This window comes from Rhinolophus hipposideros (genome assembly GCF_964194185.1).
Source record: "Rhinolophus hipposideros genome assembly, chromosome: 10".
In the NCBI taxonomy this organism is placed as follows: domain Eukaryota; kingdom Metazoa; phylum Chordata; class Mammalia; order Chiroptera; family Rhinolophidae; genus Rhinolophus; species Rhinolophus hipposideros.
Window position 1 is genome coordinate 842,221 of NC_138056.1, and position 26,502 is coordinate 868,722.

Below are 26,502 nucleotides of genomic sequence, written 5' to 3' on the forward strand. Positions count from 1 at the left end.
GCCGCACCGCCGCCACCCCCCTGCCCGGCCCCGCACTCCCGCTGGCTCCCGAGGCCGTCCCGGTAGCTTAGCGTCCCTACTCCAGAAACACACCCTCCTGGCAGTCCCTCCGTCCAGCTGCCCCTTCACTGTCACCCACACAGCCTCCTGGAAGTGTCCCTGTCCCTTTGCTCTCATGTGAATGCTGAGTTGGGCTTTTATTATTCCCGCCTCAGCGCGTCTGTCCCTGTGCTGAGGACCTCAGGGCCGCACCTGACACAGACGCTCTGCGTGGGTCGCAATCACGCCCTCCCTGCGTCCACACCCCCTCATCGCCCTGCGGTTGTTAGCACTCCTGTGGCAGTCTGCCCCCCTTGGAACTGTGGGCCATGTGTCACCACGCCACTGGCCCTGCCCCTCAGGAGGCCTCCTCGCACACGTCACCCTGTTCTCCTGCGTCTCTGCCTCGGCCCCGAGAGCACACAGATCCACCCAGCCGGCCTGAGACCCACGGGGACACATGGGAACTTGCTGGCCTCCTGTCCCCGCCTCCCACGTGGGAGGGCAATGTGTGTCCCTCTCCTGGTGCTCAGAGGCCTTGGGCTTGAAGTAAATTGGCCATGATGTCCACCTGTGAAGCCACGAGGTCCGTGGGACTGTGTTTGCTCCCCAAATTCCTGCTGAAACCTGACCCCTAGTGGACGGTATCCGGAGGCAGGGTCTTTGGGAGGTGACCAGTCATGAGGTGGGGCCCCCATGATGGGGTCAGTGCCCCCTCGCCCAGTCTCCATGCAGGTCGCAGGGAGCAGCAGGCCGTCTGCGACCCGGAAGTGGCCCCGCAGACTGAGTGCCAGCAGCGTGCTGTTGGGCTTCCAGCGTCCAGAGCCGAGAGGAGTCAGTCTGTCCTCTGTGGCGTCGGGGGCACTCTGCTGCAGCCGCACAAAAGGACTGACTCCATCTCTATTTTCAGATGACAGGATCAGCGTATGGAAAACCCACAGAATTGATGGAAAAACCACTATAAACAGGAAGAGAACTGAAAACAGGTGGCAGACGGTGGCAGGTCACGAAACCAACAAGCCAGTAGCCTCACCCGACCAGACCAGGTGACAGGAGCCCAATTAAAATAGTGAAACAAGCCCAGGCATGCCTGTGACAGTAAATGCCCAAAACACACGCCGAGAACACTCTCCACAGTGATTACTGGGGTGTGGCGGGAGGGGGGGGCCGGGGCTGGTGAGCTCTCCCCGGCAGTCAGGGGGCATGGGACTCAGTGACAGAGGGAGCGGAATTGGCTGCTGCGGGCGCTCTGGCCTGTCGATGGCAGTCCCGGGATGTCACGGTGGGAAGTCAGCACCTCCCCGGCAGGCTGAGGACAGGCAGGCCCCGCGGGGAGGACGGCACGCCATCACGGGGCCTGACGAGCTCTGCACCCGGCTGGGGCTGGGCACCGGGCTGGCTACGGGAGCTTGTGGCTGACAATGAGCGGCCTTGGAGCCGGTGTGCCTGCTGGGCTGGCCCGGCACCAGCAGTGGTCCCCGTGAGTGGAGCCCGGACAACCCTCGTGACAGCTGAGGAAGAGGTCCCGAGGCTGAGCCTGACTCCATGGCACCTGCGTCCTGGGAATCACAGTGTGGCTGTCCTCGGTGCCACTAGTCGGGGCCCCAAACAGGAGGTCAGAGGCAGAGGTCCTGAGCAGCAGACTCCTGTGGTGACAGCCATCAGGCCTGGGGCCCCAGGGGCGGGCCCAACGGGCAGAAGGCGGAGCTCAGGCTCCTCCCGCAGCGGCCAGGCCTGAAGGGGTTCTCAGACCAGATCCTTCAGCTGGAGGAGGCTGGGCTCCCTGAGGACCGCTGGCAAAACCACGGCCAAGTGTCCAGGGTGGTAATCCCCTGCCTTTCCCAGAGGGGCCCCAATGTGTGCCGGAGAAAGGAGACGGCCCAGCACACAGAAGGGCCCAGGGACACTGCCCAGGCTCCATTACAGCTGGGTGCACGGGCCACTCGTCTACCCACTGGCTGCTCCCCAGGCCCTGGAACCCTAATTGGGATGGCCCAGCCCATGACGCCTTCACCCATGGCAGGAATGGCCAGGTGGAAACCCCAAGCCAAACAAGCCACCAAAACCACCCCACACCTGGGACGAGATGGCATGGAGCAGGGCCACCCAAGGACACAAGAGGTAAAAGCGTCCCTGTCGCAGCCCCTATCCTCTTGCCCAGCCCTGCAACGGCACAGTGGCCTCAGGGGGCTGTGCACACCTCCCCTGTCCTCAGGCCGTGTTGTGGGGACACACACTCGGGGCCTGAGTTGGGTCCCAGTGTCCTGGTGGCGCTAACACACTAACAGGCGGCTGAGAGACGAGGTGACCTAAAGCGGGAGGCGAGTCTGAGCATGGCTCCCTTAGAGCGAGCCACGCCTCGCGGCCCAAGTCCATTCTGACCCCCAGGGCGAAATAGTGGATGTCACACACACAGAAACAAAGCAATGAGGTCAGGCGCCTTGGGGCCACACCTGCCACCCACACCCACGCCACCAGAGCACAGCGCCTGGGACACCTGCCAACTTTCACTGGAAAACGAAAACTCACGCGCGCGCTAAGCCTTTAGGGTAAGGTTCCGAGCTGGCCACTGGGTTCTGCGTTCATTCACAGGCCTGTAGCTAGTTTACCACAGTGAATTTATTCTGATTGCTTCATCAATCCTGCCTATCACGAGCTATGTGAAAAAATAGGAACAAAAACGGTGAACTTTCCTCAAAGGACTTTAATTCTCTATTTTTATATAGACCATTTATTAAATTAGAAGGCTGAAAAGTAAAAATATATTTTACAATCAAAGAAAAATCTGGACACTGGACCCCAGGAGAAGAACCAGAAACACGACGTCTGAGTCACTTCTGCCGACACCAGTAGGTGCTTGTAAAGGGACAAGGGCCCGGGAGCCACCGCTGAGAAGGTGGGGGAGGAATGTGACCGCTGGACGCTCTGTGCTCGCTGACACGGCCGGGGCTGAGGCTGGAGGAAACATCAGCGCCCCGAGGCCTGCCGCCCACCTGCACGGCGGCCCAACATTGGCAGCCACCCGGCCCCACCGCAGTGGCCTTCTCTTTGCAGCTGGGTGACAAGCCCCATAGAGGGACCGCAGTCCCTACAAGGAGCAGGTGTGAGCTTTGACATGAAAACAGCGCCCCGTGGAGGCAAGCAGTCGGCGCTGACTGATAAAGGCCCTATGGGGGGTGGGGGGCGGCTGCGACCTGTGAGACGGGGACAGTGTTCGTGGAGAAGCAGAGACGTGCCAGTGTGCTCACCCTAACCCTGTCCCGCTCCCGCACACTAAGGCTGCACCTCGGGCTGGGGACCCGCGCCCGTCTGTCCTGTGCCACTTGCTCAGATCACCAGTCCCAGGGCAGCGCGGCAGCCCGGCCCCACCTTCCTGCCGGGGAGAAGTCTGCTACAGGCTCGAGACCCGAGACCAGCGCCTGAACCGTGAGGGGGGGCGCCCGAGCTCAGAGCCGGTCCGTGTCAGCGGAGACCCCCGCCTGTCGCCGGCCCCACCCCACTGCCCACGTCCCCAGGCTGACAGAAAGCCCCCGTGACATGCAGCCGCCCTGACCAGGCGGGAAGCAACCTTCTCTAGCTGACGGGGGCAGACGACTGAAACTGACTGCCGCGTGCTGCCCCGCCCCCGCTGTCACGTTGTCAGGGGCCTGTCTGACATCCAGACCCCAAGCCCAAAGGCTGGGACCACGGCTGCAGGAGGGACAGTGAGGGCGGCCTAACGCGCCCCGAGCCGACACACGTGAGTGGTCAGTGCGTGCACATGGCTTCAAGTGCATCGCTCCTGAGAAACTGCTCAGACTTCGCACTGTCACCAGGTGACACCCAGACTGTCCCCATCCTGCATCTGCGGCCAGGGCCAGGCCTGCGTGTCGCCCACAGGTGCACCTGCGCCTGCAGCCTCTCGGGAGCCTTAAATGTGGACTCACCAGGGGCCGTGTCTGTCGCCCAATCCGGGTCCTCGGGCACGAAGCTCCGGTTACCGTCAGCAGTGAGCCAATAGGTCCCAAACACCCTTTTTAATAAGCAAAGTACTGCATCTTATCACTTCTTACCCCCAATTTTCGGTTCTGGAGCAAGAGTCGGTCAAGGAGAGAAGTGACCGCTCGGAATTCCATTCTACAAAGCTGGCGTGGAACACAGCCGGAAAGGACGTCAGGGACCCTGTGAGCCCAGGACAGCCCTGCTGGCCCGTGGCCCCGCCAGGCGGGGCTGGCTGGCTGTTGGCATTCAGGTGGAAACGTGTGGCTGAGGCCCAGCATCGCCGCGCCAGCAGGACACTGGGGAGCAGCCCCGGTCCACACGTCAAGGGAGGCACGAGAGTCTTCCTTCAGTTTGCAAGTTCTAACAACAACCCCCACCAGTTGTGAGTGGACTGTGTGTGCCCTAAATTAATAGCGGCCTGTCCCAATGAAGTCGAGTGGCTGCAGACAGTTATAAAGCAAAGGACGCGTGATCCTTCCTGAGGCCCTGGCCGAGGCGGGCCGCTCCCACCAGAGCACCTCGGGGACAGCGCGGGGGCAGGCGTGAGCGGCGCTGGAAGATGCACGTCCCCCAGCCGGGGAAGGTAAGTGTGCACACAGGACACGGCTCACGTGTCTGAGCGAGGGGAAGCCACCCACACCACACCCGCCCCAGAGCGGCTGCCGGGAGCCGAGGACCCACATGCATCCCAAACGGTGTGGACGGGGCGACACGGACGGTGGGCAGAGGAAGGGGCTACGCGGGGCTCTCTCACAGGAATCGCGTTGGGACAGTGCTCCCTGGGAACCCGGGGTTGGCAAGTCCGAAGGGCCAGAGGCAACATGGCAGCAGGGGCGTGGCCTAGGACTCCTCCGCCATCTGGAGCAGAGAGTTGATGGCCGCGCCCTTGTTCCCCCTCTGCGCTTCCAGCACGGAGCGGACCACCTGGTGCTCCACGTTGGGGAACATGTCCTGGATGGCTTTCAGGTCCTCCTCGTTGCAGCGGGCCGCGGCACTCACGGCTGCCGGGGGCAAGGCCACGGGCACCATGCCCGGGCTGCACACAGCGGGCATGCCTGCAAGCACAAGATGAGTTTAGGGCGTGGGGGTGTCCACAACTCACGAGGCTGCTTCCGGCTGGAGGGAGCAACGTGGCACCCCTCCAGCCTCCCCAAGGGGGCCCCGGGGTCTCTCAACCACCGATGGGCGAGGGCACCCAAGAAACACGACCGCAGGAGCAGCCTGGGCTCACGGGAGAGAAACGGAGGCGAGCAGCACCAAGGGCAAGCCCTGCTTCGCCCACTCACCCCCCAGCAGAGTGGGGGCTGGACCGCGGACCTCATGAGCCTGGTTCACAGTGGGGTGGGGGCAAGGCGCTCACAGGTCTTGGTCCCTGAGGGACGCGTGGACCGACACCCCTGACCAAAGGCCACAACACAGGCCCCTCCTCTGAGGACGCAAGTACAAACAGAACGGACGCTCGCTGACCCAGGTGTCCAGTGTCTGCAGCCTTCCCCTGCCACGCACCCTGGAATCCACTTTCCCAGCTTGGCTCCCAGCACGATCAGAAGGAAGGAAGGGAGGGAGGGAGGAAAAGACGGCAGGCACTGAATGGGGCTGCACGCTGGCTCGGGACACACACGACACACGGGAACCACAGGCAGAGACGCTCCGACGACTAGGAATGTCGGCTGGCATGCGGGCGAGGGGCCAGGTGGCACAGGGCCTCCCGGTGCTCAGCCCGTTGACCATGGTGGGTCCCTACTACCCCCTGCCCACATCACCCCTTTGTGTGGGAAGCGGGGGACACAGCAGATGATGCGAAGGGCCCAGATTCCCAGGGGAGGAACCGCAGAGCTGGCCTGAGGCCAGGTCTCCAATCCCTGAGGCCTGGGGCAGCCCGGCCCCAAGTCGAGGAGATGCGTCCATGAGAACAGATGAGTGTTCGGGTGGGAAGCGACCACACGGGCAGCTAGCAACTCAGGACCGTGGGTAGTACCTCCCCAATGCAAAGCGGAGCTTGGCGCGCCAAGTGCTTTACACCTCAAGAGCACAAACCTCCCAACCAGGCCCACGGGCGCTCAGAAGTGAGCTCAGGCTGTGACTTCTCTCCCCTCCCAAATCCCCAAGACCCTGGGGCAGCCACACGCTGCCTCCACACCAGTCTGAGTCAAAGCCGTAGGACGTGGAGGTGTTGAGGGCTGGGAGGTGGCCGCAGGGCATGACGGCGCCACCACACTGGGGACGGCCAGGACACCTCCTGAGCGAGAGGGCGCAGACCAGCCCCCCTTCCCGACCCCTCGGCCAGGCCTCGCCAAGCACCTGCCTCCACACCTGACCCAGCGCCGCCAGGCCTGCCGTGCTGCGAGGTGGACCCCCCACAGGGGAGGCGATGGGGCCCGTTGAGATGGCGTCACCCAGGCGGTCACGGTGGGGATGGCTCAGGACACTGCGGGAGCACGGAGACCCCTCCTGCCATCGCAGGCGCTCTCGGGACGGGCAATAGCCTGTCTTGTCTGAGGCAAGTGTCCCGGCCAGAGTGAGCTCTCACGGCCCCACACCCTGCCGTCGGCACAGCCCATGCGAGTGACACACAGGCTGCCAGCAGAGGCCACAGAGCGCTGGACATCAGGTCTGCGTCACCTAGGCCTTGCTCCTCATGCTGATCCCCAACAGGGCACATGCTGTGGCTCTGGCGACCGTGTGCACGCCCCGCAGACCGGCTCCTGCCAGTATGGACCGGCCAGCGCGGGAACGGGGAGAGAAGAGGGGGCATTTCGACAAGACTATGAGGGCGACTGCAACGTGAGTGCCACCTGTGGGGACAGAGCCAGGAGTGCAGTTTCCAGGCTCTCGGCCTCACGTGGAAAGGTGCTGGCTCAGGTAGTAAATGGCCACCAGCTGTGATTGGATGGCCATCAGCTGTGGCTAGTTGGCCGTCAGCTGTAACCAGTGAGCCATTGGCCACTAATGTAACTGCCGTGGCTACGCCAGCAGAAAATGGGGGCTAGCAAGAAGATGGGGGCTGAGCTGGCAAGCGCGGATTGCAGTTAGGACAGTGGGGTCGGTTGGCAGAGAAGTGGACGGCAGGTTGCAGATCGTGTGGCTCCTGCTTCCTGTGTCTCCAGCCCAGCCGCCAGCGAGAGTATAGTGGTCTGACTCCTATGTGGTATGACTACCTATGGCTCCATGGATGTTCCTTTTTGGTGTCACCATGTCCTGCGTTCTTATGTGGGGAGCGGGACCAGAGACCCCGCCTGACACCCTGCATGACACAGGCTTTAAGACACCGGCCTGCTACTGACCAGGGAAGAAGGCCCAGGTCAGAGTGGACAGGCGTGAGACAGTCACAGCCCGTCCAACGCCTGGCCAGCCAGGCCGCGTGCCCGCGCGTCAGTGTCACCGAGTGTGGCCGCCACGATGAAGCCCTGCCGTGAGCCGTGAGCACGGACGTGCTGGGGGCGTGCTCTCAGCTCCCAAAGCGCACATACATGCAGGAGACACCCATCAATAAACAGGGGTGAGGGCACCTCCCGGGGGCACCAGCGAGAACACCACACTGTGCACTGAGGTTCTCGACTCACAATCAAGCAGCGTGTCACCCCAAAACTGAAACATTCCTCCACACAACTCCCTCAAGACCACGCAGATACCAGGAGGCCAGAGCAATCAGTCACGTCACGTCACTGTGGCCCAAGGAGGCTGCTGCGTGGTGCGGGCAGGTGACCCGAAGGGTCCCTCCTGCCCATCGCAGTGCAGCCCGGCCTGGGACCCGCCTCTTGGCAGGGAGACAGGCGGTGACACGACTGAGGGGAGACGAAGGGCTTCAAGCCCCTCACGACAGGGCATCAAGAAGAGGAACCTGCGTGGCCGGCAGGGCCCCTTTCACTCCCGGTCGGTGTGAGCCGTGAGTGCCTAGCAGCAGAGGGAGAGAGTTCTAAGTGAGAGTTGAAAACAAACCCCGATTCTCACTTCGCGTCAAACCACTTACACATTTTACAGAGGGGCATTGAGCTTCAGCGCTCCTACGTCTGCTGTGACTTCCAGTTAAGGGGAAAACGTGATGGGGGGCACCCGACTGGACTTACTTTATCTTAAATTCAGGTGTGGTGCTAACACTGGCGGTTTCTGCTGCAGGTGTCACAAAATGGCCCTTCCCTAGATGCTCAGAGCAGTCAGGGCTGGGACCAGGCCACTTGCCCGGCACTGCAGAGCAGGAAGGGGACACAAAGCAACTTTGCTCTGTACTTTCGAGAAGTGCCAGCACCACCACCTCTGGTCAGACCAGAGACGGGCCCGATGGGCCACCAGCCTGGCGCTCCAAACCTGCAGAGGTGGCCAAGGTCGGGGCTCCAGGCCAAGGGGGGAAGGTCACGGAGGGGGTACGGGACTGGGGCCTGGGCGCTGCTGCCCGAGGGACAGCCAAAGACACGCACAGGGCACCAGCGCTCACGCTTTTCCCGACGGACGCTTCCTGGCAGCAGAACAATGCCCTCATTTGTAGGACATGCGACTGCAAAGGGGGTGGCACAGTGGTGGCCCCCGGTGGGTGACTGGGTCTCAAAGGGTTCAGGCTGAGAGTCCTTCCTCCCCTTTGTAACGTTTCTGTTAGTACGTGATTGTTCAAAATGTACAGAAGTACATACACACTGAGGAAAAGCTCGAGTCTCCGCTTACAAAGAACCTGCTCTGCCCTAAACCAACACTTCAGGGCACACAGTTCATCTCACCCACAGGAACCCGGTCTTTCACACACTACAACGTTGACAAACTACATTTCTACGTCGCCACAAAGCTCAATTCACCTTATTAGTGCCAAGTTAGGGAAAAACCAGCATCTATTTCCTCCCTACACACACAACTCACAGGTGACACCACCTGCCCTTCATGCCTCACCTGAAGGCCATGCCCCCAACCCCCACACCCGCCACCCAACGAGGGAAGAGCGGCACGCACCTGTGATGGGCACGTAGCCGACGCCCTGCTGGTACACGGTTGGCATCAGTACCACGGGCTGGGGCTGCATCACCATGGCAGCTGGCAGTGGCTGGAAGACACGAAGACGATCACGGGTCAGAGAAGCACACACCACACGAAACCTCTGCACACCTGTCTCACCGAAAGCGTCTTGGGAGGGACAGCGCAGGGTGCAGCCCAGCCCAGGAACGCCACACCGACACCCCAATCCTGCTGTGCTGGAAGGTCAGAGGGGACTGGCTCCAGCCGGATTACTTCATTAAGCATAACAATGGCTTTGTGTTCGTGTAAAAGTGTCTGCTAAAGACGTGTGATGAAACATTTATGAGCAAAATCAAACTGACACCGAGACTTGCTTTAAAATAGTCCAGCACTGAAAGGCGGGAAGGATGGGACAGGAGCAGCCAACGGGCTGACGGCTGAGCTGGGGACCAGTCCCCACGGGCCTGTACTCTTCTCCCTACTGGCTCCCGGGCTGGCAACTTTCTATACAAAATGTTAATAATGACACCACCTCACTGACACACAGGAGATGGCTGGAACTCACAAGAGTGGCCGGGGGCTGGGGACGGAACTGGGCAAGAGCCCCATGGCTCAGCTGTGCTCTCCAGCACCTTCGTCCCCAGTCCCCTGTGGGCAGGCCCAGCCCCTCGAGGCCACAGGGGGCCATACCACAGATGGCCCTAACCCGACACAGCCACCACACAATGCTGCTCCTCCCAGGACAGTGAGCGGGCTGGCTCTTCTTGGGACCACGCCCTGTGAGTTCAGGTTGAGGCCTAGCTCCTCAGGGTCAAAGAGTCCCTGAACAAGGAGGTGAGGCTGCCACTGGCCATCTGAGGACAGGACAGCTCCCCCCAGCAGACCCCCCATGCCGCAGTGCCCTCACCGAGTAGGACATGACCAGGTTGATCATGCCCTCCTTGTCATCTCCCTGCCGTCCGCTCAGGCAGTGCCACTTGTCCTCCACCTCGCCCTGCTTCAGAGCCTCGGAGATCGTGATGTGTGTCCAGGCGATGCGGTCGTCCATGGAGAAGGCTCGCTGAGGGAACAACAGGGAGACGGGCACTGAGGACTTGGAGAGCTGGCCCCACCACCAGGAGCCCCGCCGCCTTCAGGGGTCCCCTCCAAGACCAGATGAAGCTGCCTGGACACGCAAGCCACCTCTCCCCCACCCCCAGGTCCCCCAACAAGCCCCCAAGGCCAGTGAGCACACATGGAGGAAAGGAGGAGCTCTCCCTGCTGACCAGAGCCATCCAGACGGAGTAGAGGGCGAGGAGGAGGAAACGGGAAGGGCAGGTACAGGGCAGACAGCTCGGGGACCGAGGGCCCCTCCCGGCTTGCTGTCCACCCTCACACCTCCCAGCTGTCACCTGCTGGGGCACCTGCCTGGCCTCAGGAGGGACCAGGTGCTCCCGGACTGGTGCCCAGAGGACCGGGCTGAGGAAGAGCCCTGCTACGTCCATCCAACACTCTCCAGGGACACTGCGAGGAGTACCCCCAAGAACCCGAGTCCCACCCAGACATGGGGTGACCCATTGTATATCCAACCTATTCACAAAAAACTGCCTCGATGTACCTGGTTCAGAGGAGGGGGGCGTGTTAACAATCCACTCAGAGCACTCGGGGTCTGGTGTCACTGGTGATGACGTGTGTGCCTGGTTTGGGGGGGACATGCCAACACTCAAGAGCACTTGGGGTCTGGTGTCATTGGAGATGACGCGTGTGCCTGGTTTGGGGGGGGACGTGCTAACACTCCATTCGGAGCGCTCGGGGTCTGCGGTCACTGGTGATGACGTTTCTGAATGCAGCTGTGAAAGAACCCACACAGGACACACACTTCCCACTACTGGGGACACCATACACCGTGTCAGGCATGCCTGAATTCCTAGAGCCACCCCACCACCAGGACGACAGGGTCCCCTGCTCAGCCTGGTCTTGAGTGCAGAGCCCAGACAGAGGCCGCCCTCACCTCGTCGAAGATCTCTAGGTAGAAGGAGTCCACGCCCGGGGGCACCGTGCAGTGGATGACTTTGTTCCAGCGTGGGTTCTTGGCGCCGTTGTGGGCCGTGGGTGTCTCATACACGGCGTAGCCCAGCCGCAGCCGGCAGTACGGGTCCATGCGGGTCACACCGTAATTCTTTGCCAGCTTGGCCTGAAATAAAGCCGGCGTCAGAACACAAGGCAGCCAGCGTCCCAGGCTTACCTGTCGCGCAGCCCTCCCACCTATTTCCAGGTCTGCCTGGCTGTCTGACGGAATGTGGCTGCAGACCTGGCACCAGGTGGGAGAACGTCACCCACCGTAAGTCTGGTGCAGAGCCAGCAGCTACGACGACGACGGTGCTGCAGGCACAGCAAGGGCACAGTGGGCCAGAGGGTTCCTCCGAGCCTCCTCAGAGCAGGCCGCCCCGGGACAGAGCCAGGAGCCAGAGAGCAAGGGACACAAGGCCCGGGACGGGTGGCTCCACAAGGGCCTTCCCTGTGCCCAGGGTGGGGCCAGACACGCCTCGGACCAGCTGCACCGGCTCCCCGGGAGGAGAGTGTCTCATGTCGGTCAGGAGCCCAGCCCCGAGCCAGACAGGCTCTTGGCACAGGGCTGCTTTCGCAGGGAGGAAAATCGAGTCTAGATGAGTAAGAAAGACGGAAGGCTCTGCAGACTAGGTCACTGGCTGGGAAGTATTTACTCCAGGAGGATTATAGACCTAAATGTGAAACCTAAAACTATAAAAGTCCTACAAAAGAAACAGGAGGACATCTTCGTGACCTTGGCCCAGGCTCTGGAAGAAAACGTGGGGTACTGGACGCAGTGACATTAAGGAGACCTGCTCCCTAAACGACGCTGAGAAGGGAGTATCTGCAAACACCCATGTCCGGTAAGGACCTGGATCCCGAATGTATAAGCAACTCGCAAAACTTAGGAATAAGAACAAAGCCCAGAGAAAGAACGGGCAGAAGACCTGCAAAAGGATCCTGATGGCACATAATAAGCACGTGGAGAGGCGGTCCCCACCATCAGGCCCGGCAATGCAGGCTCGCCCCCAGGAGACCCTGGAACCTCCTGGGAAGGCTCAACCCGCCCCACTGGCCAGAGTGGCCAGCCCTGGGCGCCTGGCGGGAGGTGAACCACAGCCACCTGTGACCGGGAGGGCTTCACTCCAGGCACGAGCCAGGCCACCCCACAGAACCCTGTGCACCCACTGTCATGGCTAATAAAACGGGTTGCCTGAATGAAAACGTCCTCATTGCTCAAAGTGCTGCCCCCTAAGCCTCCGCGACGTGTCGTCCCCCGGCTGGCGCGGGGGCTGCCTCGCTTTGCCGTGCCGCCTCTGCCCGCTCACAGCGAGAGGCCCCCGCCCGGAGGGGCACTCCTAGCACACAAGGGTCCCCGCACCCTGCCCTCCATTCCGCCCTCTGGTTTCCGACTGACTGTGTCTACTCTTCCTGTCTTTGCCTGTTTGGGACTACATGTTGTTCACTTTTAACCACAGCTGTGACTACCCTTCTATGCCAGGTCTTCTCCATTCTTGGGTCCTTCATTCTGCCCCCTTTCATGGGGGATGGAGCACCCCCTGAAATGCTGAGAGAGAAACAATGTTCTCCGGAAAGCTGCTGGTATAAGCACCAGCCCTCAGACAGCTGCAAATATTCCTCGACTGTCCTCTGCACCAGTTTGCTACAGCAGCTCCCAAGACTACAAACTTCCCTGGAAAATGCTTTAGAAATCGCACCAGCGTTTTCTGTGAAACAACAGTAGGAACGTGAGGCCGGCTGCCCGCCCGTAGCCTCCTGGCACCTGTTTTCATCGTGCTTCTGCCTGGCTGCTAAGGCCCTTTGGTCTTAACACCTTAAAGAATGTCAGGACGTGCTGATGATTTTGCATAAGTGAGGAATACCGACGGGATCGCGTGGCCGTCATTCTCCTCCCTCTGAAGAGGCCCCGCCTGCCCTCTGCTATGGCAGCACACGCTCCTCCTCCCTCTGCTCTGGAGCCAGACTACGCAGGCCTGTCCCGGATACTTCCAAGAGGCTTTCCTGCAACGCCACATACCCAATGCTTAAGGAAGCGCCATCCTGCTCGTTCTGATCCTTACTGGGCGTGACTACACGCTGGGGCCAGACAGACAGATGTCTGTGCCTCCCACAGCTGCGTGCAGCAGACACACATCACACGGGGAACGTGTGACAACACTGCCACTTGTGAGGAGTGACCAGGTGAGAGGAATGGGGCACACGGGAACATGAGGAGGTGAGGGAGCAAGTGGGGACCCCTGGGAACATTCCTAGGGGAGAAAAGGATCAGGTAAGTACACTGTGGGGAAGGGACAAAGCAGAGAGGCCTGCCTGGCCACGCTCGGGCCACCTCGGGGGGTGGCAGTGGGGAGGGCAGAGTGCCGCAGCCTGGCCCACAGACGGTGGAGCCGAGCGTGTGAGTGTGACAGAGAAGTCAGGAGCAGCCCAGGGCTGGAGGGCTGAGCTCCTAGAAGGATAGAACTGCTGCTTACTGCTGGGGAAAGCAGGTTGTGGGGGGCTGGAGGAAAGAGCTCCATTTGGGGCACATCACATCTGAAACCCCTACAGGACACGCAGGCAGAGGCCCCAAGGATTGCGTGTGCACGCATGAGTCTGCAGCTGAGCTGAGCGGCTGGCTGGGGCCAGAGGCTGCTCGCTCTGGGGCGTGTGGGCAGGGAGGAGAGGGGCTGGCTGGGGACTGAACCCCCTATCAGTCCACCAGGGGACACAGCCAGGGGTGGCAGGCCAAGGGCCAGTGCGCACCCTCTGTGAGCCAAGGCGAGACTGTTCATCACAAAGGAAGTGGAAGACCACGAGTAACGTTACCAAAAGGCCAAACAGGTGAACTGGAGTGCTTCTGACCATGGGCCGGGCCCACGCAGGGCTGGGGTGCGCCGTGTGGGCTGAGAGGGGGGTGGGGTGCCTTATGGTCCTGTGGTGCTGGCAGGAGGCAGCCCTTATTACAGGAGCACATGAATTCACTGGTATCAGAGGGCACGCAGAGAGGGGGTACCGTGCTATCCTAGAAACATGAGCATGAGCGAGGGTGTAAGGTGCACTGTGATGGAAGGGGGCTCGGCTGTGAACCCGGGCAGCACCAAGAGCGTGGCGAGCGTCTGCCGCAGTGCAGCACCCGAAAGCCCCGCTTTACTCACGAGGCCCAACAGGGGTTCCTGCGTCTACTGCACTGTGCACTTGTGTGAAGCCGTGCGACTCAGTGCCTGCCCCTCTTCACGGTTTTATAGAAAGTTCTGGTGACCAAAACCATTTCGCCTCCTGACAGTGTACTTGGCCTGGCTGTGAGTGGCGTATGGGCTCCAAAGCCTGATGGCAGAGCCGCCCGCCCTGGCCATCCCCACCCGTGCCCTCATCTAGACAGTGGCCGTCTACCCCCCCCCCCGGCTGCCCCCAGGGCAGGGAGACAGTCTGCATGAAGATCAGTGCCCAGCACAGAGCAGGTACCAACAGAGTCTCACTACGAACGCTTGGAGGACTAGGGCAGCACCCCGGGTAACTTACCATCATTTTTCATCAGATGTATGTTTTAGGAAAAAGCAGAATCAGAGCAAGTTCCACACAGAAAATGTGGCATGAAAGCCCACAGCCACACCCACCTGCACCACCGTGATGTTCAGCCGGCCCACCGTGCCCACCGCCCCGCCGTACTGCAGCTGCTGGGCTGCCTGCGCGTCCAGCTGGACCTGCTGCTGCTGCTGCGTGGGCGCTATGCGCAGGAAGTCGTGCGGGAGCTCGCCGATGAACACCTGTGGGGGAGGGCACAGACGTCAGCAGGAGGGCGGGGCCGCGCACCGGGCCGCCCTGCCTTCCCCTCGAGCCCAGGGCTCCCGCCTGGGGCCTCTCATCAGCAGCCCGCACTCTGCCACTCGGCAGGCACTCAGTGCGCAGCAGTCAGTGAAGGTCACGACATCGCTGCCACCAAGGCGGGCTCACGCGCAGACCCGGCTTGCTGGATGGTGTCCCGGATCGTTTTCGGGTGTCATGCGCTCTGCTACGTGTCCATGGCCCGGCTGCGCTGGGCCACTACGACTACAAGCGAGGCCTGTCAATTGCAAGACATTGGTTCAAATGAATGAATGAGACGGGAACTGAGCCGGGAGCTGAGACTGGGAAAACCCTCTGTACTGAGACACCAAATACGCCCATTTCACACAGTTCAAATTCAAAAAAAACCACAAGTCAGAAAGAAGAAATCAGATTAATAACAAGCCACAAAGACCTCGGCCTCTGCTGCTCGCAGAAGCCTCTGTCACCAGGCTCCCGGGCTGGACGACACGAAAGGGACGCGCCAGGAGGGTGAATCCTGGGAGAAACCCAAACAGCTCGCAGACAACAGTCTGCCAAGAAACACTGGAGGAGACTGAAGCGACAGCCAGTGGAGGCTCGTGGCAGCCGCCCCGGAAAAGGCACCAGGGTGGAAAGAAGCAAAGGACCGACGGCCGTGTCCCCGAACCAGGGAAGGAGGGCTCCACAGCCAAGCAAGGCCAGCCAACGCGGGAGGGCCGAGAACCAGGACAACAGCGACGCTGCCCTTCCCCAGGAAGGGGTGCAAGGTCTGGAGGGCTCAGAGTAAGAAATGCCCAGAGAGACCAACGACTGGTGAAGACCACGAGGCCGACAAACCCCCTGGGAGGGAGGAGCCATGGGGCCACACGACAGGAGGCCTGGCTGCTGCTGGACGAGCTGGAGCCACAGAGTCCAGAGCTGCCTGCAGACGTCCCCGGCCCTGGTCCCCCTCAGTTGCCCTGAGGGACATAACCCAGAGCCTCCCAGCCCAGGGCCCTGAAGGGCTGGCTGCTGAGGAAATCATGCCAAGGGGAAAACCCCTGTGTCACAGCGTGAGCTCTGGTAACTGCGTCTGCTGTCCGCAGCCACCAGGGCCCCTGAGATGGCCAGACGCCTGCTGGCCCTACACGTCATAGGGGCACGTTACCCGAGGGGGCTCGCTGGCTCCGGAACGGGCAGAGGGGCCAGTGTTGAGAACAGGAGTCTCCCACACGTGCACCCAATCCATGGGCCTGGGCTCCTGCCTCTCTTCATAGAGCAAGTGCACATGGGCCCTCTTGGCAGGGATGCGCATTAGGGGAGCGGCGGTGAGACATCGTCACCTTCTCTGCGCCCGACGCCCCGCCCAGGCCGCCTGGGCTCCAGCACCCAACAGGTAGGAGGAGAAGCCGCAGGCGCCGGGAGGCCAGCGGTTGCCAAGAGAAGCATGTAGTGTCCCCAAGAGGCCTGGCAGCCACATCTCCCCAGGTGTGTGGCTTATTCCCAGCAGGTTGTGGGTGTGCTCTGAAAAGAAGGCCCACGCGATGATCCCTGCAGGAGGACTGAGATGGCCAGGGGCCAGACCCCACCGCCAGGCCCTGCGGGAGCCGAGCACCACTGCAGTGGAGAAGCCCGAGTCCCTTCGCCGGCCGCCCTCCCCGAGTTCATCCCAGCTGACAGGGGACGGGGGTGCCCCTGCCAACCATCCACGGACCACGCACAGTTCCTGTAGTCGCCATGGCTCGCCATGAACGAATTAGCTTGCAGGAACACTCGCGCTAACCAAGTTCAAAGCATTAGTGTACACAGACCAAATTTGCACTTACTCTGAGAAATAAATGTCACCACATGCCACATACTGCAGCTCTGTGGACCCAGCGGGGAACGGGGATACACCAGGGACAGCCGACGTGTGTAGCAGTGACAGTGTGACAGTAACGAGGGGCTGCACAGATGTGTCGGCAGGAAAGGCCTCTCTTTTCCTTCATTATTTCTGCTTCCTGTCTGTTCCCATCATCAGAATGGGACTTCCAGGTGTTACGTTCTCTTTTCAATGTATTCTTCTAGGTTTTCCTCAAAGAGAATACAACTGCTTTTTAATGGGGGGAAATAAAGCTATATTGAAAAGTGAAATGATCTAGTGTTATTTTTCAACAGCAGTTTAACTACAGAATTATAAACATGAAATGAGGATTTACCATAAACTGCTCAAACAGAACATTAGAAGAGGAGAAAGGTGGCCAGCACCCCCAGCCAGTGGTCCCGGCCAACAGCTGCAGAGACAGGCCAGGCAGACATGGGTTCTCCAGGTGACAGCCTGGGGAGGCCACCAGCCATGGTCCCCCTCCCAGCTCAGGGGTGCTGTACAAGATGCTGACAGGTAGTCCCGAACTTGTCAAGGCCCCAAAACGCAAGGAAAGTCAGAGACGGTCCCAGAGCGCAGGCGACTATGGAGACAGGACGGCCACGTGGGCCCTGGGTGGCACTGTAGGACAATAAGGGGCAGTCCCAGGAAAAGTGGGACACCTGAATAACACTTGCAGTTAGCAATCACGCACCACAGTCAGGTTCTTAGTCGTGACCCGCACACGGTGACGAGACGTCAACAATGGGAAAGCAGGTGAGGGAGCCCAGCAGCTCTTTGTACTATGTTGGCCACGATTCCAAAATTTAAAGTTCATTAGAAAAAATTGTAATGTAACCTCCAAACAAAGGAAAGAAAAGGAAACAGTGTTTCAGTCCTTCTGAAGTAAACTAGTGGTTATGTAACCAGCACTGCTGGACCCCTGGAGATTTCTCAATTCAGATCCAACCCTTCCAAATGAGGGGGAAGATTCCAGCACCTTAGAAAGCCACCACTGCTAAGAAACCGGTTAGCGTGTCATACGTCACAGGTAAGCCCAGTGCAGACGTAAGGCCTATCATTTCAGTGACCAGACTGGAAAATGGCATCAATAAACATGGATTCCTAGTGTATACTAAAAATTCAGATCCAGTATATGGTGATGGAAAGAGAACTGACTCTGGGTGGTGAGCACACAATGTGAGATATAGATGATGTAATACAGAATTGTACACCTGAAACCTATGTAACTTTACTAACATTGTCACCCCAATAAACTTTAATAAAAAAAATTCAGCACTAATCCTAAAGTTTATTTTTGCCATATTATGATGAAGGAAATGTTTGAACGGCCACATCAAAATATATGCTTTCCTGGCTCCAAGACTTGGGAAGACAAGAGGACAATCCATCTTGATAACAGATGAATGATGGGCCATACTTTTAAATATAACCTGCTTACGTTAACAACATGAGTGCACTGAGCTCAGTACTAATAAGCCACTTGAAACCTGTGTCCAGACCTAACAAGTCCACTTCTGGGACTGACTCCTATGGAAACGCTCCCACAGGACGCGGCTGCCTCCTTGCTGGACTGTCACAGCACCAGGAAAAGGGGACATCCACCATGGGCACCCAGGCCCATCGGGCCAGGTACAGCCACACGATGGAGACGTCCCTGTGCCTTCCACCTCGTGGGCAGCTGGAGGAAGGGGCGCAGCATGACGCGGGCAAAACCACAAAGTGGGCTTTATGTTTCAAAGCGCTGTTTTAAGAAATTACTGTTCAAGAATGGTGGGGGAGGGGAGGACACGGGAAGATGTTGGTTTCACTTCCTTATACTTTTCCATCCTGCTGATTACTTTTAAAAACAATCTTGAGGAGGCTGGGCTTGTGGGGCTCCTACAGTGGGGGTCCAAGATCCCAGCCAGCAGATTTCTGATCAGGAGTGTTAAAATGAGCCTGCCGAAGCAAACCCCAGTGACTTCTTAGAGCAAATCACTGGATGGCCAGTTGTGGTAAAATGAAATTCTGGAGTGGATTGCCGAGGGGTCCTGGCTTGCCTGGACGGCGCCAAGAATATGGCCTTGGAGCAGACAGAAGACTACGTAAACGGACAACTGAAGAATAAATACAGGGTGACTTTATCCATGGGAACGTGTTGTACATGAGTACACAGAAGAGAAGGACAGGAAGATACCGAGAGTACAATACTTTTCATACTGGGATGTGTTTTTTTATGGGATTTTGGTTTTTTGATATAATTTGTCCTATTTCATGATGGTTGGCGACTTTTCACTGACATGTAAAATAAATGTATAAAATTGTGGATTTAATTGTAAAGCATTTTTATATTTAAGTTTCATTCATTTTCTTTTATCTTTATGTCAGTGTGCAGAATGCAAAAAGAATAAAAGAAAGTCTCATCTAACCGTGTGCAGCTTTATTGTGCTGCACAGACAGAGAGGGCACATGAGTTACTTTTATATAAAAGCAGCACAAACTCGCATTCCATGAACTCTCGGGATTTGAACTTCCCCTAAAACTAAAAGCTCCTTTTATAAATATTAGTCTATTTTCAATGTATTTCCAAAACTGTACTTTCACTTCTTAGTCGCAGGTGCCCCAGAGCAGCACAGCAGGCCTGTGAGTGAGTGACAACCAGTCAGCCCCAGCGCCCCCACCCCCGTTTCCAGTTCCCCAAGACAGGAAGGGCGCTTCCGTCTGTATGAAGTACACGAGTGGATACGCAGCCAGCACTGGCGGGGCCCCTGGAGGAGTCAGCCCGCGACTGCAAGGCCAAAATGCTGGAATGTCCCACGTCCGCCAGAGCCCACAGCATCCACTCGAGTTCTGCGAGGCACTGAGAGGCTGCGGTCCAAACGAATGCAGAGGCTGAAGAGAGGAGAAGAGGAGACAAGCGAGAGCAAGCGAGGATAACAGTAATTCCCCAAACTACAAAAACTGACAAGAGAATGAGTGACTTGAAATGGGGTCTCTACCAGAATTCCATGGCACCTGGCCTCCCGTCGCAGGTGCTGGGGCCAAGAGCAAGCCTGAGCTGGAAGCCCCGTCCTCATTCAAACCAAACAAAACCAGCCAACCAGTGGGCGGAGCAGTGCACCAGGACCACGGAGCACAGGCAGGTGGCACCGCCTGGGTGGTGGGCACATGCTGCCAGCACCTTCCAGCCTCAGGGCGTGTATGAACTTTCCATAAGGCAATGTTGGGGGAGTCACTGCTCTCTTCGTAGTTAATGAAAAAAGACAAATAATACCAGTCAAGTCATTACAAGCTGAGGGGCGTAAGCTTTGTAAACAGTCGCAGCAAGGTGGGGGGGCTGCAATAGAAAGAGAGCATCTGAGCGGTGTGAAGGTGTCAGTCAGGCAGCACCCGGGGGAGAACAATCCAGCTAGAGGGAACACCTGTGTACATTGCCTAACCAGGAACTTCTCTGGCACATGAGAGGACAGCAGGAGGTGGCTAGGACAGAGTGAAGGACACCACTCTGGGAGTGATCAGGGAGGTCGGAGGCGGAGGCCGTGTGGTCAAGAGTGTGGGCTTCGAGGGCCACTGAAGGACTCAGCTTTGAGTCAGAGAGAGGAGGAGAGGGGAGGGGCAGGGGAGGGGCCGGAGCAGGGGAGGGGCGGGGCCGGAGCAGGTGAGGGGCGGGGAGGGGGCGGGGACGGAGCAGGTGAGGGGACGGGGAGGGGAGGGGCATGGGAGGGGCCGGAGCAGGTGAGGGGCGGGGCGGGGGCGGGGCCGGAGCAGGTGAGGGGACGGGGAGGGGAGGGGCATGGGAGGGGCCGGAGCAGGTGAGGGGCGGGGCCGGAGCAGGTGAGGGGCGGGGCGGGGGCGGGGCCGGAGCAGGTGAGGGGACGGGGAGGGGAGGGGCAGGAGAGGGGCTGGGGCTGGACGTGCTGGGCCACAGGTCTGGCTGCAGGGTATCACAGCAGGTGGACCCCTCCAGCGAGTGTGGCAGCAGCTTGTGGGTGGTGCAGAGGCTGACTGCTCTGGAGGCAGAGCCCGCAGGACTTCTGAGGGATCTAGGACAGGCAAGGTCGTCCCCAGGTTCTGCCTGAGCAACATCAAGGATGGAGCTGCCACCAAATGGGGGTGGGGAGCACACACACAGTGCAGGGGCCTGAGGGAATAAGAGGCTGTCTGTCTGGAACATTCTAGGGAGAAGGCAAGGAGCAGAACAAATGGATCTGGAGTTGAGGAAGGTCTGGGAGGACACGGGAGTCACTGTCCTGGGTGGGGGAGGGATGGAGCGAGAGCAGAGAGGAGGAGCGGTGGCAGGAGCCCAAGCGCAGTCAGTGACTGGGAGCAGGAGGCTACTGGTCCCTGTGCCCACGGGCGGCAGCGTTCTCAGGGCCCTGGAAGTCACCTGGGGGATTTCCAAACACCTAGAACGAGCTGCAGCCACGTCCCCTGCAGGAGCACCCTCCTGCCACCTGCAGTCACCTCCCTCGGAGCACAGACGCTTCCCAGCATCCAGGGCCCCATGGCCCCCCAGCCCATGCAGCTGCCCCTCCCGGGCTCCATTGTCCTGCACAGCCAACCGCCCTCAGCTGTTGTCAAAGGAGAAAGAAGTGGCAGGAGGCATGCAGAAGGGGAAATGGGGTGCACAAAGCTGAAGGTGGGGCTGGCACGAGGAGCAGCCACGCTGAGAAAGAGAAACAGTTCATAGGGACCCAGCAGCTCACAGGTCCAGGTGCCCCTACAGGCCAGGCCTGGGACAAGCATTTGACCTACATGGCCAATCCACAGGCGTGACAAAGGTTGACACATGAGGACACCAGACACTAAACAACAAGCCCAAAGTTAGAGCTGACTGTCACTCAAACTGTTTACACCAAGAACTCCAGGGCAGTTTAACGGCTGCTAACAGAGCAGAGCAGCAGCAACTGGAGAGAGTTCAGAATGTGGCAGAGACAGGCGAGTGGGCCCACTGCTCCACAGTGCGGGGCGCCCCAAGGAAGGCAGCAGAGGAAGGGCGCGGACTGCGAAAGGGTGACCATCCATCCACCCAGAAACGCCTTTCAGGGGCCTGTACTGACAACTGACAAGCAAACCCGAGTACCCCAAAGGAAGGACGAGCAGAAGCAGGTGACCACGCAGAAGGCCTGAGACAGGAGGATGAGAAGGAGTAGTGAACACGTGCCCCTGCTCCTTGGAGGAGCAGGGCCAGGTCACACGGGATCTACCACGGGCCAGACAGCCCTGAGGTTGGAAGAGTCACCTGAGGTGGCACACTCATCAGGAGGGGCAGCATTTCGGGTTGGAGCAGGTCCTGACACGGCTGCATGGCGCCAACTCGAGGATAACCGCAAAACCAACACACATGCAGCACTGTGTGTGTTCTCCAAACCAGTGGAGAACGAAAGATTGAGTTTAAAAAACTGTATTTGGGCAATTCAAAAACAGGCAAGGAAGAAAAAGAAACAAAAAACAGGACAAATGAAAGTACAAAATACTTTTTAAAAAATGTATGTATACGGGACCAGCCGGTGGCTCAGGCAGTTAGAGCTCCGTGCTCCTAACTCCGAAGGCTGCCAGTTCAATTCCCACATGGGCCAGTGGGCTCTCAACCACAAGGTTGCGGGTTCAATTCCTCGACTCCCGCAAGGGATGGTGGGCAATGCCCCCTGCAACTAAGATTGAACACGGCACCTTGCTGCCTCCCGGATGGCTCAGTTGGTTGGAGCGCGTCCTCTCAACCACAAGGTTGCGGGTTCGACTCCCTCAAGGGATGGTGGGCAGGATGGTGGGCTGAGCCCCCTGCAACTAGCAACGGCAACTGGACCTGGAGCTGAGCTGCGCCCTCCACAGCTAAGACTGAAAGGACAACAACTTGACTTGGAAAAAAGTCCTGGAAGTACACACTGTTCCCCAATAATGTCCTGTTCCCCTTTCCCAATAAAATCTTTAAAAAAAATGTGTGTGTACGTATAACAATATAGTTTACCCTGGACCCCCAATCAGCCTGGGCCCCCCTCAGTCTGGGCTCACTGGGACCTACCCACACATCTATAAAGGAGTCTTGCCAAAAAAAGTTGAAGCTGCCTCCAACTAAGCCTGACAGCTGTCCGTCTCCTCAAGCTGAGGGGCACTGCTATACTTTAAAGTAGCATGCCCCCCACCGAGTTCTAGCACGGAGGGCAGGAGCCCCCCACAGTCACTCCTCCTAGGTGCCCGTTGGGCGCTTACTGAGAGTTGTGGACTGAACAGAAACATTGGGTAGAAAAAGGGTTGTTGTTAGAAAACTACGAGCATCATTCAAAAGTGGGGCAAACAGCCCGGGGCCGGCCATCCTCAGACTATTCACGGAAAACCCGACCCTGGAGATACAAACAGCACGTCTCCTGTCTCCTGTCTCCTGCACCGTAAGCAGAGAAGCCCATGAGCGGCTGCAGGGAGAAAGCAGGACAGAAGGATGACACCGGCTCAGCGCGGGCTGCACTTTTTCTCACGTACCATCCATCTCGCCCACCCCTCAGGCGCCCCACGGGCAGCAAGCGCGGACAAGGGCCACCTCTGCCTCCCTCCCTGGGGACTCCCCTTTCTCACTCAGAGTCCCAAGGACTCTGCCTGTCACTCCTTTATCGCGGGAGCAGGAGTGGGAGGCAAGGTCAGGCTTCCGAGCAGCCCCAGTGAGGGAGTCCAGGCTCTGGGCTCCCTGTGCCAGGCTGACCCCCATCCTGTTCGGGCAGGGACATGGCCCTAGGGCACAGGGCTCCCTCAGGACTGCTGCCCAGCCAGGACCCAGGGCAGTGAGCACAGCCAAATGCTACCTTTACCGGCACCAGCTGGTACTGCAGCTTCTTGACCCGTCTACCTGCATGGTACCCAGCACACAGGGACACAGGGCCCAGACAGGATGGAGCCCACGCACCCTGGCTACCAGGGAGGTCTCCGTGAGGAGGCGTGCCAGGCAAAAATGTTTTTAAAAAAGTTACACTGTAGGGACCAGATAAAACTCAAGGGCAAACCCATCTGCAGGCCGCAGGCCCTCCCACCTGGAACAGCGCCCGGCCACGCCTGTCACTCTCTCACAGTGGCACAGGCCCTGCCCTCAGGACCTTCCCTGGCTTTCCGCGGCCCGCCACACCCCACCTGCTCATCCCTGTCTCAGGTTCCTCCAAGAACCTTACCCGCCCCAAGTCCCGGCCCAGGAGAGGCCACTGTTTATACCTCAGTTGAGACCCACAGAGCTGACGGCGACCATCCCCGCCAGGCTCATCTGCCTGGTTATCGGTGCCAGCGATTCCCATGCCACACTGTAAGAGCCCCCACCCCTCCCCGGCAGACACTACACCTGCTCGTCCCAAATGCCATGAGGAACAGCACTGGCTGAGTAAGGCACTGTACTCCCAGGGTACTCAAGACTCTTGCCCCTGAGGACACCTTCCTGGAGGCCCCCGGCAGCCTGGCCCAAACCCCACGGTACTGTGCTTACAGGCCACGGAGAGCACCCCCGAAACATTTGCAGGTCGACGTGTGCTGCACACCAGCACATGGACATAAGGCCACCCTCGCCTACGTTCCAGAGAACAGGCCGGGAAGCAGGGCACACGTGGCGGGCTGGACAGACCCTCTGCCGGCCCAGGCCGCACGTGCAGGACGGAACGGCCGACGCGCAGCTGCTGTCCGGCGGTGCCAGCCGGCGCTGCTCCGCACGGGGCGCTGACCCTTACTGAGCGCGCACTCCTGGCCACTCGGCACCGGTGCGTCCGCACCAGGTGGCTGAGGACACGGGACCGGGCGGGCCCACTGCGCCCCCGCTCCCGGGGGACGCCACGAGGGGAGCGGCTCTTCCGGTTCCCTTGCTTCTGACCAGCCGGTCGTGCAGAAGCGCGAGACAGTGGGCCGTCAGCCCGCCGCAGTCCCTGTGCAGTGGGGACAGGACGGGGGGCGCGGGGAGGCGGAGGGACAGAAACCCGAGGCGGGCTGAGGTGCCACGGAGGAACCCGGTGCGCGCCACGTCCCGCGCAAAGCCCTCAGGACGTCTGACACACGTGGGCCTTCTTCACTCAGAACAGACGCCTGTGGGAAAGGTTCCCTCCAGGCAGGGCCCGCGCCACCCGCACTCGCCAGCAGCCCGCGGGGGGCGGAGCGGCTGGGGGGCAGCGGCGGCGCCTCGGGGGACTCGCCCCTCTTAACGGGAGCCGCGGCCCGTACAAACTTCCCGCTCGGGACACCCGCCCGCAGGCCGCAGCCCGCGCCCCGCACCCCGCACCCGCAGCCCTGTCCCCGCAGCCCGCGCCCCGCACCCCGGACCCGCAGCCCGCGCCCCGCAGCCCCGCGCCCCGCACCCCACACCCGCAGCCCTGTCCCCGCAGCCCGCGCCCCGCACCCCGGACCCGCAGCCCGCGCCCCGCAGCCCCGCGCCCCGCACCCCACACCCGCAGCCCTGTCCCCGCAGCCCTGTCCCCGCACCCCGGACCCGCAGCCCTGTCCCCGCAGCCCGCGCCCCGCACCCCGCACCCGCAGCCCTGTCCCCGCAGCCCGCGCCCCGCACCCCGCACCCGCAGCCCTGTCCCCGCAGCCCGCGCCCCGCACCCCGCACCCGCAGCCCTGTCCCCGCAGCCCGCGCCCCGCACCCCGCACCCGCAGCCCTGTCCCCGCAGCCCGCGCCCCGCACCCCGCGCCCCGCAGCCCTGTCCCCGGGGCGGGTGCGCAGAGCAGGGCGGCCGAGACCCACAGGAGCCCCGGGAGGCGGGGGCGGGCCCGCGGGGCGCCGAGCTCGCGTCCTCCCCCGTGCAAGTGACGGCACCGAGGCGCGACCAGCGGGCGCTCGGGGACACCGCGGCCTGCGGGCCTCGCTCCGGGGCCTCCTCCCGGGGGACGGGGCGGCCCGGGGGCTCCTCCATTTGGGGAATTGGCGCCGGCGAGGGGCCTCCTCCCTCCGGGACCCACCCGGGGTGCGGGCGCCCCTTCCACCCGGGACCGACCGTGGCGGGGCGTCCTCCACCGGGGGCCGCGCCCGCCCGGAGCCCGTCGTCCGGCCTCCCCGAGAGCCCCGGAGGCCGCGGACCCGCCCGCCGTCCGCCCGGAGTCTCACCGGCCCGCGCTGCGTGCTGACGGTGGTCGCCATGGTGCTGCGCCGGCCCGCGCCTCGCCCAACGAGAGCTGACGTGCCGGCGACCCTCCGCCGGAGCCTGCGACGCCGACGGTCGTCCCCCGCGAGGCCGCAGCCGCCGCCACAGTCAGCTGACAGCCTCCCCGCGCCGCGCCGCGCACTGCGCAAGCGCCGCGCAGCCCCGCCCTTCCGGCGCCGCGCTGCCCCGCCCCTTCCGGCGCCGCGCACGCACGCGCGGAGCCGGCGGACGCCTGCGCAGTGGCTCCCCGCCGCGGTCGCCCGAAATGGCTCCGCAGCCCGCGGGGGGCGTAGTGGGCGGTGTCGCGGCAGGTGCGCTCGCCGGGCTGCCAGCCGGCCGCGCGGACTGCGGGTCTGCCTGGGCGGGTGTCCTGGCCGGCGCCGGAGCTGCGGCGCGCCCCCGCGGCCCTCCCCACCCTGGGCCTTGGGCTCACGCGCGGGCAGGACAGTAAACGCGACCAGCGCACGTGGGCCGGGGCTGGCGCTAACAAGGTGCTGACCTGCTCTTCAGGGACAGGAGCCCCGGCGTGCGCAGAGGCCAGGACTCGGAGCTCCAGCCGCCGCGGCACATGGGGCGGCACCTCCGCTCGCCCTTCCCCTCTCGGAGCCGCTGCCCGGGAGCGGCCTCCGTGCGATCGGGCAGCAGACCCGTCACGTGACAACGGGTGGCCTGGCCGGGACCCATCGGGAAGGACCGGGGTGGCCTGCGGCGGCCGCGACCCACGCGCTGCGCGCCCCCGAGGGCCACGGGTCACCACGACACCCCTGCGCGGGGCCAGGCCCTGGG

General features: G+C 61.0%; 1 protein-coding gene and 1 pseudogene across 4 annotated transcripts; one reads left to right on the forward strand and one right to left on the reverse strand.

Moving 5' to 3' along the window:
* Positions 1-2,723: 2,723 nt before the first annotated feature.
* On the reverse strand, positions 2,724-25,868 carry TOLLIP (toll interacting protein). Of its 3 annotated transcripts, XR_013994244.1 has the most exons (7): positions 25,680-25,868; positions 14,601-14,750; positions 10,949-11,131; positions 9,866-10,018; positions 8,956-9,046; positions 4,691-5,075; positions 2,724-3,587 (listed from the first exon to the last, which is right to left on the reverse strand). XR_013994244.1 is itself a non-coding variant. In XM_081063653.1 (6 exons), the coding sequence occupies exons 1-6, from the start codon at positions 25,710-25,712 to the stop codon at positions 4,861-4,863; spliced, it is 825 nt and encodes a 274-aa protein (XP_080919779.1). In that variant the 5' UTR covers positions 25,713-25,864; the 3' UTR covers positions 2,724-4,860. The 3 variants fall into 3 exon arrangements, 2 of the variants coding, with proteins under 2 accessions (XP_080919779.1, XP_080919780.1); XM_081063653.1 differs by having other exon boundaries at positions 2,724-5,075; positions 25,680-25,864; XM_081063654.1 differs by lacking the exons at positions 2,724-3,587; positions 8,956-9,046; positions 9,866-10,018; positions 10,949-11,131 and having other exon boundaries at positions 4,866-5,075; positions 25,680-25,847.
* LOC308504132 (U6 snRNA-associated Sm-like protein LSm6) lies at positions 18,569-19,985 on the forward strand (annotated as a pseudogene). Its single transcript has one exon. The product of its transcript is annotated as a U6 snRNA-associated Sm-like protein LSm6 (transcript).
* Positions 25,869-26,502: the final 634 nt, after the last annotated feature.

Excerpts from the sequence above, each read along its gene's own strand:
- TOLLIP (XM_081063653.1), bottom strand. The coding sequence starts at position 25,712 with ATGGCGACCACCGTCAGCACGCAGCGCGGGCCG. Across the intron at positions 11,132-14,600 it reads TGAACATCACGGTGGTGCAG|GCCAAGCTGGCAAAGAATTA; the intron begins GTGGGTGTGGCT and ends GCTTTATTTCAG. Across the intron at positions 5,076-8,955 it reads CGGCTACGTGCCCATCACAG|GCATGCCCGCTGTGTGCAGC; the intron begins GTGCGTGCCGCT and ends TTGTGCTTGCAG.